The sequence below is a fragment of the Oenanthe melanoleuca genome, chromosome 5 (genome assembly GCF_029582105.1).
Source record: "Oenanthe melanoleuca isolate GR-GAL-2019-014 chromosome 5, OMel1.0, whole genome shotgun sequence".
Classification (NCBI taxonomy): Eukaryota; Metazoa; Chordata; class Aves; order Passeriformes; family Muscicapidae; genus Oenanthe; species Oenanthe melanoleuca.
The window spans coordinates 304,751-319,168 of record NC_079339.1 but is presented as its reverse complement, the minus strand read 5'-3'; the positions used below and the strand labels follow the sequence as shown (position 1 = coordinate 319,168).

Sequence of the window (14,418 nt, the reverse complement as noted above, 5' to 3'; positions counted from 1 at the left end):
CTCTAATAAATTCTGTCAGTGTTTTGTCTTTTACAAACCTTGAACTTGTTAATTGACTGCTTTGTCCAGCAAACTCCCCTGTATTATTGAAAACATTTTTTTCTTAAAATGCAAATATTGTTTTCTCATTCAAATACCTTGTGTCCTATATTCTAATTTCCAAGGGAATTCTCTCAGGCTCACCTCTTCTAGCGTTGGCACAGTACTTTGGCCAAAATTTCAGTAGGTTTTCAGAGAGGCTCAGGAGACTGAGGGGGCAGTTTGTTTTTCCAGCTTTGCTCCTGTTGGTGCTGGTTGGTGTGTGTGAGCACTCGTCATTTTTACTGTTTCTATGGAGTACCAGCGGATGGAAGGGAGGAAGTCACTCTGCCTTTTGGCAGGACACTTGCCTGCCTTCTCTCTTGAGCACTGTCTTGCTTGCAATTAATTTAAAAATAACAACCTCAACACCTAAGACAAATCATGTGCTTTTACTTCTCATAAGATATTGCAATGTGCATTTGAGCTGTTGAGGAGTTTGAACGCTCACAGGTTTATGTTCCTGTTGTTTCAGGGTTGCTGGGCAAACCCTGGTGGCACAATCAGTTCTGGATGGAGTGTGACTACAGAGTGCCCCAACCCACAGCATTTGATATTCTTGCTTTCATCAGATAAGCGTTCAAAGTAATTTTAGAATGTTAATTAGCACGTGCCTCATTGTTTCTAATACTGGATGTGCTGGTTACATTTCTGTCTTGCGACTATCAAAAGAAAGTGATCTCATATAGTACAGAAGCCCCTATTTAATAGGAATGGAAAAGATTCATCATGTGCCGTCTCTCAAATCAGTGACATTTCATATTGAGAGGAATTTGCCTTTTTAATGTGTTTTCAAAAACAACGTAAAATGTGAGGAGAAGAGAGGAAAGCAGGCAGGGGTATGCCGGACTAAATGGTGAGTTACTGATCCTGGCGCTAATTCTGGATGCTCCCGTGTAGAGCGGGTCCCTGCGGAAATGGGGCAGGCGATGAACGGAGGGATGGGGGCTGCATCCCGGGTGTGGATGGGATGGGATGGGTTGCGGGGCTGCATCCCGGGTGTGGATGGGATGGGATGCGATGGGACGAGGGGCTGCATCCCGGGTGTGGATGGGATGCGGGGCTGCATCCCGGGTGTGGATGGGATGCTCGGTGTTCCCAGCCCAGCCCCGCGGGGATCGGGCATTCCCAGGGGCTCAGAGCCGGGCACAGGGCAGGGCTGGGCTCTCGCCAGGAGCCCGGAGCCCAGTGCCAGCCCCGGGGCAGACTCGGGCTCGGGCTGCGAGCGGCGGCACCGCGGATCTCACAGCACCGCCCGCTGCTCCCGGGATGGGAACCTCGGGAACGGCCGGGAGAGAGGGAAACAGGGAGAGAGGGATGGGAGGGAGAGAGGGGTGGGAGGGAAACAGGGAGAGAAGGAGGAAAAGAGGGAGGGAGAGAGGGGGAGAGAGAGGGAGGGGTGGGAGGGAGAGAGAAGTGGGAGAGAGGGGGAGAGGGAATGGAGGTAGGGAGGGAGAGAGGGAGAGAAGGAGGGAGGGAGAGAGGGAGGGATGGGAGAGAGGGAAGCAAGCAGGGAGGGATGCAGGTAAGAAAGGAAGGAGGCAGGCGGGGAGGGAGGGAAGCAGGGAAGTAGGCAAGGAAGGAGGCAGGCAAAGAGGGAAGCAGGTAAGCAGGCAGGCAGGGAGGCAGGGAGGGAAGCAAGCAGGGAAGCAGAGAAGCGGGGAGGGACAGAAGCAGGCAGGCAGGGAGGGAAGCAGAGAAGCAAGCCGAGAAGAGGAGAAGCAGGCAGGGAGAGAAGGAAGCAAGCCGAGCAGCAGGCAGGGAGGGAAGCAGGCAGAGCAGAGGCGCCGGTGGGTGCCCATCGAGCCGCCGCGTCCCCGCCCCGCGGCCCCGCAGCGCCGCTGCCATTGGCGCCGGTCGGGCCGGCCCCGCTCCCCCGCGGCCTCCCGGGGCTCCAGCGCTGCCGGCCCCGTTCCCCAGAGCTCGCAGGGCTCCCAGCCCCGTTCCCAGCGCTCCCAGCCCCGTTCCCAGCGCTCCCGGCCCCGCTCCCGCTGTCGCTGTGCCCGGGCGGCGCCTCCACCGCGGGCACGCCTCGCTCGCTCTCTGCTGCCGGCATCGCAAACTTCGGGCTCGTCCATGCGCTCGCAGCCGGGATTCCAATCGCCAGCCCTCCCCTTCTCCTAGATAGGCGGCGAGTGTTTTTTTATCCTGTGGATCGGAGAACTTTCTGCGTGGAGATGGACTGACTTCGGCGTGCCCCGTTTCGGGGAAAGGGGGGGAAAGGATTTCTTTTCGTCGCGGCTCATTTTTGTTTTCTGGATCACAGGATTTTTTTGGAGCTATATGGAGGGATCTCAGGATGGTGTGCACCAGGAAAACCAAAACTTTAGTGTCCACTTGCGTGATTTTGAGTGGAATGACTAACATCGTCTGCCTGCTGTACGTGGGCTGGGTCACCAACTACATTGCCAGTGTTTATGTGAAAGTGCAGGAGCCGATCTCGGAAAAAAAGTTAGAGGAAGACAAAGGGGACACTTTAAGGATTATAGAAAGGCTGGACCATTTGGAGAATGTCATCAAGCAGCACATCCAAGGTACCACCTCACCCCGGCTCGCTCGCCCTCCTCTCCATCCTCCATCCCCTCCCGCTGTGTGTCGGCTGGACACGTTTCCCATCTTGCTGTTTATCTTTTATTTATTTATTTATTTATTTATTAAAAATCTTTTTTTATCCTTTTTTTTTTTTTTTTTTTTTTTTTTTCCCTTTTCTATTTGTTATTTTCCAAAATGGTTTGCTGCTAGTGGAATTCTTGCTCTCCTCCCTCCCCCCTGCCCTTAAGCCTGACTCTGCTAATCCGTCTCTGTGTTCCTCGGGGTGATGAAGGTGCTTTCCCTCAGTGCCGGGAGACTCTCGGGATCCTAACTGGGGCGATCTCTCTTTGTGTAATGCCTTTTAATTTGATCGCCTTTCAGTGGCTGCCCTGGGAGAAGGGTGGAATGGGGAGGCACTGGGAGAGAATATGGTTATTTCCTATGAGTTTGGGATTTTGCATGACTTTTGCTTTACTGGGGGAACCTCAGTGTCTTCCTTTATATTTTCATCATTTGCATGGCATCATATCATCTCAGCCTGACAGTGAATTTGATGGAGGAGGGTTGGAGATAGGTGAGAACCTGTACAAAATCTACAGGAACCATCTTTCTCTACTTCTGCATAACCTCCACTGAATGCTCAAACTCTAGTTCTACCCTCTCCTAAATCTGAAAAAGAGGAGTAGACCATGTGTTGAAGGATACCATCACCAATGAAAAAAACCTTGCTCAATTCCAGGCAGCTTTGGCCAGCTGGGAATATGGAGCAAATGGATGAGCAGGGTGGGTAATCCTGGATGGATTCCCTGTGGTCAATACACACAACTTTGTAGTGCTATTAAACCCCAGCTGCTTTGCTTTGGCTTGACTTAATATCTTTCTAAATATGGCATATCATCATTCATTTTGTATATGCACTCGTTTCTCAGTCTTGTCATCTTGCTCCAAGGAGTAAAAGGCTGCTTTTTATTATTGTTCTTCCCTTTCTTCCCTGGAGAATGGGTTATAGCAGCTTCTTCAAGTTTTAAGTTCTGTCGTGCTGTCCCTAAGTTTTCCTTGGTTCCTGAAAGGGATTTGTGAAAGGAAATGTATTCTTGTCTGTGTGCCAGTGGAGTGCACTGTGGAGGCACATATGAAAGCAGGGATCTTCCAAAGGGCTCTGGCTGAGAGTGAGATACACAGAGTCAGGATGCTGCAGTTCTGGGAAGCTGGAACACAATTCTGGAGTGGTCTGCCTGGGGAGGTGGTGGGGTCACCATCCCTGGATGTGGCACTGGGTGCCAGGGTCTGGCTGAGGTCTTGGGCTGGACTGGGTGGTCTCTTCCAACCTTGTAATTCTGTGATTCTGTGAAAGTTAATTGACTTCCATTAGGAGGCTGGAGCTCAACTCCAGTTTTGTTGGTGTAAAACTCAAACAGAGTTTGTTTTTATGGAAACTAGCAACTGTTCTCAAGGAATGAATCATGTAGGTGCCTTTGGTCACTAGTTCATAGAGCAGGAGAGTAAAGGTGTAAAGGGGAGGGTAGAGCATGGATTAGAGCATAAGCTTTTTTTCTTTTTTCTTTTCTTTTTTTTTTTTTTTTTTTTTTTGTGACTATCCATCCATAAGCCAAACCAGATGGTTTTTTCCTCTAATAATACTTCTTTCAAAGTTGAAAAGGGTCTTTCAAAATCAACTAAGTGAACAGCTTGGTGATAAGTACTAAAATATTAGTGGGTTAAGAAAAAAGATTTACAAGTGTCCCATGCTTTATTGAAACTACTTAGTCTTTTAAGATAAATAAATGAATGAAATAAAAATTACAGATCCTTAGCTCAAAGTGGATTTTCTGTACTTTTATTTGCCAAATAATTATAAGTGGGGTTTGCACAGGAATTCCTGTGGCAGATACTGCAGAATAAGGTGAAACTCTAAACAGATTTTGCTTAGAACTGTGAGATGCTGTGAATTCTGGGTCATGGTGCAAAACTCACTGAAGTTACTGAAAGAAATATCCCAAGCTTGACTGGGTTTGATTTGAACCTGAAGGTCAGCTTTAAGAAATTATATGTTTGAGAGTTGTTGCCCAAAATTGAGTAAACTGGCTGCTGTAATGGTTCTATACCTGGTTATAAAAGTTATCTGTAGTTTGGTGTTAAACTTTTCCTTGGACCAGTTCTTTTTTTTGTTGGAGAGAGGTCTCAACAGCTCAGATGTTCTGCAAGGCTGAACAAGCATTGAAATTAGCAGAGGTAATGGAATTACATTCCATAGGATATCCTGCAAATGCCAGAGAGCTTTAGCTGCTGCATTTTACACATGGGGTTGTGCTAATATTCCACTTTAATTTCCTTTCTGATTGTTTGATTAGATACCATCTGGGAATTACTTTAGCATATAAATTGCAGTCTTGTAATATTTTATCAAGTGTCCTGGAAATGAGAAGAAATAAGACGTGCCTTCACATAAAACCCTTTTTAAAGTATGTCTTTTTAAAAAAGGCATTTCCACAGTGAGAAGAGTATCAGACTGAAAAGAGATTTCCAAATAAGAGAGGTTCAGAGGGGATCAGAGCTGCTGTGCCTTGTGTTGGGGAAGAACAGCATGGACAGGGAAATCACAGAAAGAAGAATCTGGTGGAGCTGAAGCTCGATGCTGAAACTTGAGCTGCCCAAAGCCTGGGAATCCTGATTGCAGGCACAGCTCACAGGATGGCTTTGGCCAAGTGACTTCACCTTCTAGCAGTGGTGCTGATTACTTTGGGATGCTCTCCAGCCAATGCCAAGGAGATGCTCCTGCCCCCAGCCCAAACCTTCAGCAGGAGGCAAATGCTCCATGCTGGCAGAGAAACTCAGAGGAACTTCTAGTTCCCGCCTGCTTTGGGGGTTGCAGACAGGATGGTGTCTTTTTTGAGATTAATTGTGTGTGTTTGTGTATGAAATAAACTGAGTAAAGGAGCAGCTGGGTGGCTTGGTGCCCTTCCTGCCTGACAGAGGTGTGTGGCACATGGACTGTGTAGTATCCCTGAGCTTTATTCCCAGACAGGATGCTTTGGAGGGCTGAGGTTAACAAGTGTTAAATGGGATAAAAAAAAATAAATCTGTGTTCTGTTGAGTTCACAAACACCAAATGGGCTCAAAAAACCCCAGACACTCTCATGTTATTAAAATCAATATGAGAGTGCTTCAGACAGATCACAGCATATCCTTCATCTTAATAATGCATCATGCACTGTTTCTGACACCAAAAACTTGCCCTGAGTCCTATGAGCAGTTGGAAGATCAGGGGAGTGGGCAGGCTGCTCTTAATCTGATACTGGGTTTGTATCAGTGACAAAGTGACAAACAGCAGCCAGAAGGGAGAAATGTGCTGTTTTCTGCAGCCTTGCTTCAGGCCATCATAGCTCATGGTTTAATTTTCCTTGAAAAGCTAAGCTATGATTAAACCCATATCACTCAAAACACTGCTGCACATCATCCTGGCTGTCTTATTACACAGTGTCATTTTAGTATTTTTCAGCCTTCCTGGTTTTAATCAGATGGTGTTTTCGTTGGGGAATTATCTCAAAAGATTATAGACTGTGAAGTCTACGGCATGAACTTGCTTCCTTGCCCCTGCCCCATTCTTCCTCCCACCCCCTTGGACCTAAACAGAATTACTAAACAGTTGAGACATAGGCTAGGTCTAAATTGAAGTTGTAACACACAGTTCATTTCTGGACTAGCTGAATTTTTAGCTAGGGTTGATGGATGATTACTAAGACATCTGTGTCCTACCAGGACTTTAGTCCTCCATCCTTGCAAGCTGTTCTTATCAGTGGAATATCAGGCACTGTGTGGACTTGGGAAGATTTGTGAGAGAAGAGTTGTTTACATCATCTTTCATTCTGCTGCTTAGCATGATTTGCTGTGTGGATTTACTTGAGCTAATATTAGCTGTGCCACAGTTGGATATCTGATCACCCTCTGTGGTCAGCTGGGCCAGGGAGAAGTCCCAGTGTGTGATTCACTCAGTCCCTGTGTCAGGTGTTAGGGTCAAATTATTTGCTCTCACAAACTCTGTATTTTGAGCTTGGGAACTAGGTCAGCCCACGTTCTTAATTTTAGCCTGGGAAAGATTTGAGTAAGTAAATGTCATGTTTTTTATCTACCCTTTATTTCTTGATCTCAAACACAAAGAAGGGTATTTTCTGTCCTGTGCAGCCTGGCTAACTAACCCTAGCTGGGTTCCATAAAGCATCTCACCAGGGTCCAAATGGCCACTCCACCCTGTCTCTGACTCCTCAGCTGCTTCCTTTGGGGAATAACTAATGGCTACATCCCCCCAGCCCATTTCCCTCAAGCTCAAAAGCAATTAGGCATGTTTATCACTGGCTGCAGAGAATTTATTCTGCTGGGAAACACAAGAGCACCAGGCAGCAGCCCTGGGAGCACTCAGCCCTTGCTCCACTGCAGAGGGATCTGCATTCCCTGAGAATTCCTTCACTCCCTGAGTATTGCTCTACATTCCCTGAGTATTCCCCTGCATTCCCTGAGTATTCCTCTACACTGCCTGAGTATTCCTCTGCATTCCCTGAGTATTCCTCTGCATCCCCTGAGTATTCCTCTGTATTCCTTGAGTATTCCTCTGCATCCCCTGAGTATTCCTCTGTATTCCCTGAGTATTCCTTCACTCCCTGAGTATTGCTCTACATTCCCTGAATATTCCCCTGCATTCCCTGAGTATTCCTCTACACTGCCTGAGTATTCCTCTGTATTCCTTGAGTATTCCTCTGCATCCCCTGAGTATTCCTCTGCATCCCCTGAGTATTCTTCTGCTCTCCCTGAGTATTCCTCTGCATTCCTTGAGTATTCCCCTACATTCCCTGAGTATTCCTCTGCTCTCCCTGAGTATTCCTCTGCACTTCCTGAGTATTCCTCTGCATCCCCTGAGTATTCCTCTGCATTCCTTGAGTATTCCTGTACATTCCTTGAGTATTCCTCTGCTCTCCCTGGGTATTCCTCTGCACTCCCTGAGTATTCCTCTGAATTCCCTGGATATTCCTCTGCACTCCCTGGGTATTCCTCTGCATTCCCAGGCTCTGTGCAGGCACAGGGATCTGCTGTCCCAATGCAGGTAATTGCAATGGAAGCAGCTGCTTGCATATGTAAGACAGGCAGGATTAATCCCATTATTTTTCCTCTTTAGACTGTGACTTCTCAAGTCACTCTGGATGGCTGCATGTCAGCACAGATTAATTGGAATTTAACTTTCATGTTCTTCCATGCTTAGGGATGAGCACACTGAAGAAACCTTAATATAGTTATTTCAACTGGAAGACTTAATTTGCTGTAAATTTTCAAGCAACACTGGAGGTGTAGGTATTTCAAGGACAATCTACTGAAGACTTAATGTTGTTGATTACATTGACTACACCTTGATATTATATTATTACCATTATTAAAATTAACTTTTTTTGTGTTTTTAATGTCTTTAGCTTCCTTCTAATTATATTCTTGCTGGTTCTTCCACTGAGGATTTATGTCACTGGGGTTAGGATGCAGTGGGCAAAACTGAGGGGTGGGAGTTTGGCATTGTTAAGGTAGCTGGATTTCATTGCTGGATATTGAATGATTCCTTTCATGATTAAAGTTGTTTTCTTCAGAAGGAGGTTTCTATATTTTTGTTTTCTGTTACCTGATTGTCATCTGGATTGCTCTGTTTCCTCAGGTTTATACAGTGGGAATGGCAAGGCAGATTTATTTGAGATTGTTTCTTTTGACAGAAACAAGAAAAGTTTGATTTGGCTGCAGAGTGAGAGTGGATGGTATCTTTGTAGCTGGGAGGGGAACTGACCTGGATTCTGTTTCCTTCAGTCATGACAATTTCATGAAAGTCTTCAAGAGAAGGTTAAAAAGTGAATCAGGAGCAGAGCTGTGACTTCCATGCCCTCCCTGAGTTCCCTCATTGCTAGGCTAGAAAAGTTTGCCTTTTTCCCTGCAGAAGTTCATTTCTGTTGACATTTGTTATCTGTAAAGGCACAGGCTCAGTGAAGGAGGGGATTGAGCAGGGATGGAGGGAGCAGCTCTGCTCAGGTCCTCAGGTTCTCAGTGCTGTGTGTCACTGGTGTCACTGGGCTGTGCTCAGGCTCTCAGTGCTGTGTGTCACTGGTGTCACTGGGCTGTGCTCAGGCTCTCAGTGCTCCTGTGTGTCACTGGTGTCACTGGGCTGTGCTCAGGCTCTCAGTGCTGTGTGTCACTGGTGTCACTGGGCTGTGCTCAGGCTCTCAGTGCTGTGTGTCACTGGTGTCACTGGGCTGTGCTCAGGCTCTCAGTGCTGTGTCACTGGTGTCACTGGGCTGTGCTCAGGCTCTCAGTGCTCCTGTGTGTCACTGGTGTCACTGGGCTGTGCTCAGGCTCTCAGTGCTGTGTGTCACTGGTGTCACTGGGGCTGTGCTCAGGCTCTCAGTGCTGTGTGTCACTGGTGTCACTGGGCTGTGCTCAGGCTCTCAGTGCTGTGTCACTGGTGTCACTGGGCTGTGCTCAGGCTCTCAGTGCTGTGTGTCACTGGTGTCACTGGGCTGTGCTCAGGCTCTCAGTGCTGTGTGTCACTGGTGTCACTGGGGCTGTGCTCAGGCTCTCAGTGCTCCTGTCACTGGTGTCACTGGGGCTGTGCTCAGGCTCTCAGTGCTGTGTCACTGGTGTCACTGGGGCTGTGCTCAGGCTCTCAGTGCTGTGTGTCACTGGTGTCACTGGGGCTGTGCTCAGGCTCTCAGTGCTCCTGTCACTGGTGTCACTGGGGCTGTGCTCAGGCTCTCAGTGCTGTGTCACTGGTGTCACTGGGGCTGTGCTCAGGCTCTCAGTGCTGTGTGTCACTGGTGTCACTGGTGTCACTGGGCTGTGCTCAGGCTCTCAGTGCTGTGTGTCACTGGTGTCACTGGGCTGTGCTCAGGCTCTCAGTGCTGTGTGTCACTGGTGTCACTGGGCTGTGCTCAGGCTCTCAGTGCTGTGTGTCACTGGTGTCACTGGGCTGTGCTCAGGCTCTCAGTGCTCCTGTGTGTCACTGGTGTCACTGGGCTGTGCTCAGGCTCTCAGTGCTCCTGTGTGTCACTGGTGTCACTGGGCTGTGCTCAGGCTCTCAGTGCTGTGTGTCACTGGTGTCACTGGGCTGTGCTCAGGCTCTCAGTGCTCCTGTCACTGGTGTCACTGGGCTGTGCTCAGGCTCTCAGTGCTCCTGTGTGTCACTGGTGTCACTGGGCTGTGCTCAGGCTCTCAGTGCTCCTGTCACTGGTGTCACTGGGCTGTGCTCAGGCTCTCAGTGCTGTGTCACTGGTGTCACTGGGCTGTGCTCAGGCTCTCAGTGCTCCTGTGTGTCACTGGTGTCACTGGGGCTGTGCTCAGGCTCTCAGTGTCCTGTGTGTCACTGGTGTCACTGGGCTGTGCTCAGGCTCTCAGTGCTGTGTGTCACTGGTGTCACTGAGCTGTGCTCAGGCTCTCAGTGCTGTGTGTCACTGGTGTCACTGGGCTGTGCTCAGGCTCTCAGTGCTCCTGTCACTGGTGTCACTGGGCTGTGCTCAGGCTCTCAGTGCTGTGTGTCACTGGTGTCACTGGGGCTGTGCTCAGGCTCTCAGTGCTGTGTGTCACTGGTGTCACTGGGCTGTGCTCAGGCTCTCAGTGCTCCTGTGTGTCACTGGTGTCACTGGGCTGTGCTCAGGCTCTCAGTGCTCCTGTCACTGGTGTCACTGGGCTGTGCTCAGGCTCTAAGTGCTCCTGTGTGTCACTGGTGTCACTGGGGCTGTGCTCAGGCTCTCAGTGCTCCTGTGTGTCACTGGTGTCACTGGGCTGTGCTCAGGCTCTCAGTGCTGTGTGTCACTGGTGTCACTGGGCTGTGCTCAGGCTCTCAGTGCTGTGTCACTGGTGTCACTGGGCTGTGCTCAGGCTCTCAGTGCTCCTGTGTGTCACTGGTGTCACTGGGCTGTGCTCAGGCTCTCAGTGCTCCTGTGTGTCACTGGTGTCACTGGGCTGTGCTCAGGCTCTCAGTGCTGTGTCACTGGTGTCACTGGGCTGTGCTCAGGCTCTCAGTGCTCCTGTGTGTCACTGGTGTCACTGGGCTGTGCTCAGGCTCTCAGTGCTGTGTGTCACTGGTGTCACTGGGCTGTGCTCAGGCTCTCAGTGCTGTGTGTCACTGGTGTCACTGGGCTGTGCTCAGGCTCTCAGTGCTGTGTCACTGGTGTCACTGGGCTGTGCTCAGGCTCTCAGTGCTCCTGTCACTGGTGTCACTGGGCTGTGCTCAGGCTCTCAGTGCTCCTGTGTGTCACTGGTGTCACTGGGCTGTGCTCAGGCTCTCAGTGCTCCTGTCACTGGTGTCACTGGGCTGTGCTCAGGCTCTCAGTGCTCCTGTGTGTCACTGGTGTCACTGGGGCTGTGCTCAGGCTCTCAGTGCTGTGTGTCACTGGTGTCACTGGGCTGTGCTCAGGCTCTCAGTGCTGTGTCACTGGTGTCACTGGGCTGTGCTCAGGCTCTCAGTGCTGTGTGTCACTGGTGTCACTGGGCTGTGCTCAGGCTCTCAGTGCTGTGTGTCACTGGTGTCACTGGGCTGTGCTCAGGCTCTCAGTGCTCCTGTCACTGGTGTCACTGGGCTGTGCTCAGGCTCTCAGTGCTCCTGTCACTGGTGTCACTGGGGCTGTGCTCAGGCTCTCAGTGCTGTGTGTCACTGGTGTCACTGGGGCTGTGCTCAGGCTCTCAGTGCTCCTGTCACTGGTGTCACTGGGCTGTGCTCAGGCTCTCAGTGCTCCTGTGTGTCACTGGTGTCACTGGGCTGTGCTCAGGCTCTCAGTGCTGTGTGTCACTGGTGTCACTGGGCTGTGCTCAGGCTCTCAGTGCTCCTGTCACTGGTGTCACTGGGCTGTGCTCAGGCTCTCAGTGCTCCTGTGTGTCACTGGTGTCACTGGGGCTGTGCTCAGGCTCTCAGTGCTGTGTCACTGGTGTCACTGGGCTGTGCTCAGGCTCTCAGTGCTCCTGTGTGTCACTGGTGTCACTGGGCTGTGCTCAGGCTCTCAGTGCTGTGTGTCACTGGTGTCACTGGGCTGTGCTCAGGCTCTCAGTGCTGTGTGTCACTGGTGTCACTGGGCTGTGCTCAGGCTCTCAGTGCTCCTGTCACTGGTGTCACTGGGCTGTGCTCAGGCTCTCAGTGCTCCTGTGTGTCACTGGTGTCACTGGGCTGTGCTCAGGCTCTCAGTGCTGTGTCACTGGTGTCACTGGGCTGTGCTCAGGCTCTCAGTGCTCCTGTGTGTCACTGGTGTCACTGGGCTGTGCTCAGGCTCTCAGTGCTGTGTGTCACTGGTGTCACTGGGCTGTGCTCAGGCTCTCAGTGCTCCTGTGTGTCACTGGTGTCACTGGGCTGTGCTCAGGCTCTCAGTGCTGTGTCACTGGTGTCACTGGGCTGTGCTCAGGCTCTCAGTGCTCCTGTGTGTCACTGGTGTCACTGGGCTGTGCTCAGGCTCTCAGTGCTGTGTCACTGGTGTCACCGGGGCTGTGCTCAGGCTCTCAGTGCTGTGTGTCACTGGTGTCACTGGGCTGTGCTCAGGCTCTCAGTGCTGTGTGTCACTGGTGTCACTGGGCTGTGCTCAGGCTCTCAGTGCTGTGTGTCACTGGTGTCACTGGGGCTGTGCTCAGGCTCTCAGTGCTGTGTGTCACTGGTGTCACTGGGCTGTGCTCAGGCTCTCAGTGCTCCCTGTGGCACTGTGGTTCACAATTAACAAAATAAACAAAGTGTAATTTCTGTCTAATTCAAAATTGATAACTAACTTTGTATTGGGAAAACTAACTTCATTCCTCTGGGGCAAATCCCTTTTTATACACCTGCTGTACTATTTTCCTTTTAATTAACATTAATTATTATTTATTATTTATTAGTTTTAATTATAATTATTTATTTGTTTATTTGTTTGTTTATTTATTTATTTATTTATTTATTAATTTATTATAATTATTATTTTAGGTATCTTTAGTGCTGCCCTTGGCCTTGCAGGGTAGTCTTTAGAAACTTCTGGTCTCCTTCCTTTTACCAGCCTGATAAACAGCTCAGTAAATGTTTTTGGATTAGTGAGGACAGACATTGAAATTCTCAGGTACATGGAACTGAATGCTTTGACCTCATGGTTCTGTTATCTGTACCTGAATCTACTCTAGGGTAGATTGCAGGTGTGTTCTCTGGGAAACAGCATTTGGTTTGTGTTTTCTGCACAGTTGGTCTCTGCTCAGCTGGTGTTTTGTAGCTAATGTGCTGTTTTTAACATGGTATTCTTGTTTTCCTGAGGGAAAGGCAGAGAGCTGTTTAGGAGCTGAAACCCTGATGGTGTCCAGCATCTCCTTTGCTTGGCTTTGAAAATTAACACATGAGAATATTGTAATTTCTGCTCTAGAACATGAATGTTGAAGGTGCAAGCAGCTGCCTTGAAGTGCTCTGCCTTTAAAATGCCATCGAGCATCCTTGCTATATTCACTACTTCAGCTGTGTTTTAAACACATGAGACTTTAAAAATGCATTATTTCTGTGACAATTGTGCTGCCCTGTGATCAGCTGCACATTTAAACACCCCACAGCTGCTTAAATCTCTGCTTGGGTGCTGGAAATTCAAGAGCTCAGGGACCTTGTGTTAGCAGTGTCAGTAGGGCTGTGGAAATCCTGTTGTAGTTTTGGTTTTGACATTTCCTATCTCCTAAATCAAGCCCCATATTTTAAATGTGAATGTTTGAATTCTTCTTTTATTAGAGCTGTCACAGGTGTTCTCTGAGAAAATAGGATTTTTATAAGCAGCTTTCTGAAGAGTGTAGGAAAAAGATAGTATTTCTGGGGGTATTTTTTCATCATAGATAAATGATCATTCATTTTAGGGAGATAATACAGATTTTCAGGCTGTGTTACTTGCTCATATGTAATCTGAATCTAGCTAAAGATCTTTTTCATGAATCATCCAACTAAAGCAGAGAATTACCTGTCCCTGCTTTCATGGTGGATTCAAATTGCTTTGAAGCTTTCCTTTCTGCATCAAGTCATGACTTGCCAGAGGCTTTGCAAGAAGATTTGGCATGCTGGAGGTAAAAGTGAAACCTGTCAGATAAACTTTTCAAACACTGCAGACTCAGTGAGTCTGTGCTCATCCATTCCAGGATTATCACTGCAGTGAAATTATGGCTGGGGAAAACATCTTCTGGGGTTTCTCTGTGCACAGAACAAAAAGGATTGCAGAACTGAGCACAGAACCATTTTTAAAATAACTTTGTTCTGTATTTGCCTTTCTCTGAGGTGTTTGTAATTTTACCAGCTGTATATGGGATGATCACACCATGCCAGCCTTTCCCTCTTCTACTTGTGCTAACAGGAATACTTTGAGTTGCTCAAGTGAAGGGTGTGGGAGTAGCATGCTGTAATTCCTGTGGAATTTCTGATTAGAAGATGTGTTCACTTCACATTGAGCAGTTTGGAGGACAAGGAGGGTCAAGGAGGAGAAGAGCACAAGCTCTGAATGCTTTATCCTTGTTTAGCTGCTGTGTAATTGCACTTAAGGAGTGGAAACTCTGGATTCCCCACTGGTTTTATTCAAACTGCTGCTAGTGAGTTTCCATGGAGTGGAAAGAAGCAATGCACCATTTTTTGATTCTCTTCTGAGAGCTTTTTGCTTTCCTGTGGCTCTCAAAACCAATTTCACACTTAGTAGATTGCTACAAATATTTGCTTGTTAATTAACCCCAAATGTAGCATTCAAAGATTGAAGACTTAAATCGATTTGATTTAGTTTATATGGATCTTATAAAACATGTGTAGGACCTTTAATGAAGAAATATATA

General features: G+C 48.5%; 1 protein-coding gene across 2 annotated transcripts in view; it reads left to right on the top strand.

Moving 5' to 3' along the window:
• Positions 1-1,826: 1,826 nt before the first annotated feature.
• GALNT18 (polypeptide N-acetylgalactosaminyltransferase 18) overlaps positions 1,827-14,418 on the top strand; it is a 194,604-nt gene continuing 182,012 nt past the window's right edge. The window contains exon 1 of one of the 2 annotated variants that reach the window (XM_056492990.1): positions 1,827-2,612. In XM_056492990.1, the coding sequence (XP_056348965.1) occupies positions 2,378-2,612 (235 nt within the window). In that variant the 5' untranslated portion in view covers positions 1,827-2,377. The remainder of the gene's footprint in view (positions 2,613-14,418) is intronic. The other variant, XM_056492992.1, reaches the window with a different exon arrangement.